This window comes from Petaurus breviceps, unplaced genomic scaffold (assembly GCF_028583685.1).
Source record: "Petaurus breviceps papuanus isolate PSGF00001 unplaced genomic scaffold, PetGlider_PUasm1.0 186, whole genome shotgun sequence".
Classification (NCBI taxonomy): Eukaryota; Metazoa; Chordata; class Mammalia; order Diprotodontia; family Petauridae; genus Petaurus; species Petaurus breviceps.
In genome coordinates this window covers 16,799,757-16,804,852 of record NW_027185798.1, presented here as the reverse complement: position 1 = coordinate 16,804,852, position 5,096 = coordinate 16,799,757, and the positions used below count along the sequence as shown (strand labels likewise).

Below are 5,096 nucleotides of genomic sequence, written 5' to 3'. Positions count from 1 at the left end.
ATCCATCCATCCATCCATCCATCCATCCATCCATCCATCCATCTATCTATCTATCTCATCTATCTGTTTATCTATCTTGTCTATCTATCTGTTTAGATATCCATCTGTTTGTCTATCATCTATTTATCATCTAGATATATAGATATCAAGAGTCTCTTCTCTGTGCACATGATGCCCATTCCCCACTGCAGTCAAATATAAGCTCCTTAAGGTCAATGATTGTTTTGTTGTAATTCTTTTTGTTTGGTTTGGTTTTTTGGAAGGGGGAGGTCAGGGCGATTGGGGTTAAGTGACTTGCCCAAGGTCACGTGACTAGTTTTGTGTTAAGTGTCTGAGGCGGGATTTGAACTCAGGTCCTTCTGACTCCAGGGCTGGTGCTCCATTCACTGTGCCGCCTGGCTGCCCTGTTTTGTTGTCATTCTTTACCATCATTTTGCAGCGTGTTGCCCTGCTCACAGGAAGCACTTACTAAATACATGTTTATTGCTGGAAATTGGAAGAGAAAGTCAAAGGGAAGCCGTAGAAAACCAGTCTTGTCTCCCGCTCCTTGGCACACACAACCTCCTCCTCCTCCCACTGCCAACAGCTTGGACTGGAGCAGTTTAATGTTCAAGCCTTTCCAACACTTATGCTGTTGTCACGAGGCCCAGGAGGGTCAAGTGACCACTCCAGGTTTATCAGCCAAAGTGGAGAACAAAGTTCCTTTGGTGCCTGGTTATCCCCTGGCCAGCGGCTAGAATTCTGCACTTGGAGTTAGGAAGACCTGAGTTCGAATCTTGCTTGTATTGCTATGTGACCCTGAATGAGGCACTTAACCTTATCTACAAAATGGTCTCTGAGGTCCCTTCTAGTTCTAAGTCTGTGATCCTTTGAGGTATAAAACAAGGAGATATTTGCTTGTGGGGATGTCTGCCTCTTTCCTGCGGGCCGCCCTGTCTGGATGGAAGAAGAATCCACAGTGCACTGTGGGCAGTAAGATTCTTCAGATGGGAGTATTGACAAAAATTAACACTAATAATGTCCTCAGGTGTGCCAGAAACACTTCTATTTAACTGAACGTTAATCTGCAGCTAAAGTGTTTCCAGGTGGGAGAAGATGCTCAAACTGGCCTAGTCCGCCTTGCCTTCCAACTGGACTCTGTCCCCAAAACATTTCAGGCAACATGCACAGGGCTCTAGAACAAGGAAAAGATGTTCATGTTCAAATGTGCTAAATGTTTAAAGAAAAAGGAACATTTCAGCCCTCGGTTTCTTCAGGCACCATTGCCCTTAATGACTAAAAAGAATTCTTTCTGTGATCACTATCTAAATGATAAAAGCTTGGGGTGTTCAGGGAGGACCTGAGCATCCTGAGCTCTGGGGCTGCCTATTCACCTTTGGTGTCCATCTTTCACCCAACTTGAGGAAGGTGGGGATGCCAAGAAAAGGGGAGAAGGAGGGAGAGCATTCCAGGCACAGAGGACAGTCAGTGAACATGCCCAGAGATGGGAGATGGAAGCAGCCAGGAGACCAGAGTCACTGTATCACAACAGAAAGATTTTGAACACCTGGGAGTCTTATGCCCTCCAGAGGAAAGGGGGCTGCCTTGGCTTCGGAGGGGGTTCTTCCTCTAAAATACCTTTTTGTGGCAGAGAAAATCCAAAGGCATAGTGGTAGGGGCGGCTAGGTGGCACAGTGAATAGAGCACTGGCCCTGGAGTCAGAAGGACCTGAGTTCAAATTCCTCCTCAGACACTTAACACAAAACTAGCTGTGTGACCTTGGGCAACTCACTTAACCCCAATTGCCCTGCCCTACTCCCTCCAAAAAGCAATTTAAAAAAAAGGCATAGTGGTAAACACCATGAGATAAGACCAAGTCATCGACAACAATAATGATAACTATTAGTATTTACATTGCGAGTTAAGGTTTGAGAACTGTCTTGCATATTTAATTTAATTTAATTTTAATCACAGCAACCAGCGAGGTAGGTGATTTATGCCCATCTGACAGGTGAGAACACTGAGGGTGAGAAGGATTAAGTGACCTGCCCAGGATCACATGGCCAATAAATGACCAAGGCAGGATTCCAGCTTCTCCTTCCTGCCTCCAAGCCCCTCACTCTTCACCACCTCACCGAGGCTGGACATCTCTGTCACTATCTTTGAAATCTCCGAAATTTAAAAATAAATTGGACTTAGAAACATATTTTTTCATTTTCTGTTGCTTTTTTGGGGAGGATTGGAAGTAGGGTATAAACTGCAAGGAACAGCTCGGCTGGGCTAGACTGGACACCCAGGCTTTGGCTGAACCAGGAGGGGCCAGGCTCTAGGAGGAAGGGCCAATGGACATCCTTCCAGTCAAGGCCAGGTGAAGTGGGGGTGGGGAAAAGGGGGAAAAAGCCACTCAGAGGCCTTTGCCTTGGGCCAGCCCTGCCTTAGAGCTTGCCTCTCCATTCAGCAGGAATGGTCCAGTTGCCCCAGGGATCTGCCCGCCCCCTATGACCCCACCCTCATTTATTTATTCATTACCCTGACTTTAAGTGATTCCCTTGTGACTCCAGCGGAAGAGAAAGAAGGGCTAAAGTTTCCAGTTCTCAGATCTGACTGAAATCTCTTTTCCAACTCCTGGATTCTGCCAATGGGTTTTAGTTGCAGGGTCTGAGGAACAGCCCTTGCCTGAGTTGGGGAGAGTTTTCCATCTGCTGCGGGAGGCCCTAGAGCCTGGGGTTAGAATGGACCAGGCCCCAGGAATCCCTGATGAGCACCCTTCTGGAGACAACAAAAGTAGTCAGGAGGTGCCCCCTCGGAAGGGACTTTGGAAGATCATCCCAGAAGGCTTTGTGGCAGAATGCCGGAGTATCTTCAGACTTTCAGGACCCCTGGTGAGAGGGCAGGGCTAGGGGGGAGAGGAGGGCACCTTGGGGTCTCCATCTCATATCACCTGGTGCTTTCCTGAGCTGGATATAGAGGTAGGCTGAACTGTTGGGGGGTTAGAGGTCATTTAATTCAACCCCTTAATTTTCCAAATGGGGAAACTGAGGTTCAGGTAGGACTTTGAGGTCACAGGATAGTAAATTTCAAAAGGTGAAGAATTTTCATCCCAGGGACAACCCCTGAATGGTGTGGGAGACAAAAAGATGGTGAGGGAAGGCAGAGGTGGAGTTCATCACTCCCCCACTCCCAAACTAGATTCCACTTCCCACCACTTTCTCCAGTGGAATCAGAGTGGCCATGTCACAATGTGTTCTTGGGAAAGGAGAAGGCTTCCCAGACCCTCAGCAACCTCCAGCTAAGTTCTCTCTAAATTTCCCTAGTTTTATCATCCCTCTGGTGTTCTAAGCAGGACTTCTCCCTCATCTAACCTTCCCAGGGCACCAAACTCATGTGGCAGGGAGGGGGTTGGGGGAGTGGGGGTGGGGGCCAGGAATCATGGTAAAGCTGAACAATGCACCTAGCTGGCCCCGGTGGATTGAGGGTCAGACTTCAAGTCAGGAAGAACTGGGTTCAAATCCAGCCTCAGACCCTTGTGTGACTTTACTTGTCTGCCTGTTTCTTTTTGTTTGTTTGTCTGAAGTATAATTTTCTCACTTTATTTTTCTTTCCTTTTTTTTTCAACTTATTTATTTAAGTTTTCAACATTCATTTCCACAAGATTTCGAGTATGAATTTTTCTCCCTATCTTTCCCCTACCCCCACCCCAAAATAGCGAGCCTACTGAATACCCCTTCCCCCAATCTGTTCTCTTTTATATTCCTCCCCCATCTCCCCCCTAACTTTCTAGTAGGGCAAGATGGATTTCTATACCCCAGTGCCTGTATATCTTATTTCCCATTTGCATGTTGTAATGCCAAGCAAAGGCAACTTCCCAAGGTTCAAAATACCAGCATAGGTGCTCTCCATTTTATTCAGTGAAAAATAAAGAACAGAGAAAATCAACATATAGCATAATTCAAAATACAGCATTTACCAAGTATAAGTCAATAATCTCCAAGTACTACCCCACCCCTGGACATTAGATTCATTTAATCAGTCACAAAGTCCCTCTTCTAAATACTACTCCACCCCTAGGCTGTACATTCATTTAGTCCATCAAAAAGCCTCTCTTCTCAAATGGAGATTAGTGTCCAATCAGAAGTAAAGAACATTCATTTGTTCAATCACAGAGCACAAAAAGGTCAAGTTCCCCACCCTTGGATTACAATTGAATAGGCCATCTACCCCAGAGTTACAACAAGCTTAAGCACAGCATTTAATACTCAAAGAGAGGTCTTTTCTTCATCTTGAGGGTGAGGCAAGTTCTCAGTGGATCTTTGTTCCTGGGGAGACAAAACCTAGCAAGGCCACAAGATACATTGCCAGTGTCTTCAAGAATTCACTCTCTGTCTGCAGAACAGTCTCAAGAGCTCTGAACCAACAGCAAGGTTCCAAGGACTCTGCAACAACAGCATTGTCCTTCACCAGTGGACGAATCTGTCAAAACAACATCAAAACAGACAAAGTACCAGCCTAACAGCCATGTCTCCTCAGTCCTTGGCAGCTCTCAAAAGTCCTGGGCAATTCAAACTGGCCCTCAGCAATCCTCTCAGTCTTTCTCTGCCTCCAAGATGCTGCTTCCAAAAAGTTCTTCTGCCTCTCTCTTTCCTTGTGTCTCTCTAAATTTATGTCACCAGCTCCTCCCAGTTCAGCCCTCTCTTTTCACGTCAACAAGTCCATCCCACAAGTGGGATTCACAAGCTCTGGGTTTTAACACAATCAAACCAAAAACCAAGCCAATACAGGGGGATCTTTAAATTCCATTACTATTACACATGTAAAAAACAATTTTTTTAAAAAAACATTTGTTTTTAAAACTTTGAGTTCCAGATCTTTTCTCTTCTTCCCTCCTCACCCACCCCCACTGGGAAGATGAGCAATTCAATATAGGTTGTACATATGTAGTTCTGCAAAACATTTCCATAGTAGTTACGTTGTGAAAGATTAACTATATTTCCCTCCATCCCGCCCCCCACTTATTCTGTTTTCTCCTTTGACCCTGTCCCTTTTAAAAAATGTTTGCTTCTAACTACCCTCTCCCCCAGTCTGCCCTCCCTTCTATCATCCCCCCTCTTATCCCCTAC

The 5,096-nt window shown here is 45.7% G+C and overlaps 1 protein-coding gene across 1 annotated transcript in view; it reads left to right on the top strand.

Moving 5' to 3' along the window:
* Nucleotides 1-2,540: 2,540 nt before the first annotated feature.
* SLC47A2 (solute carrier family 47 member 2) overlaps nucleotides 2,541-5,096 on the top strand; it is a 33,675-nt gene continuing 31,119 nt past the window's right edge. The window contains exon 1 of the mRNA XM_069089610.1: nucleotides 2,541-2,861. Within this exon, the coding sequence (XP_068945711.1) occupies nucleotides 2,712-2,861 (150 nt within the window). The 5' untranslated portion in view covers nucleotides 2,541-2,711. The remainder of the gene's footprint in view (nucleotides 2,862-5,096) is intronic.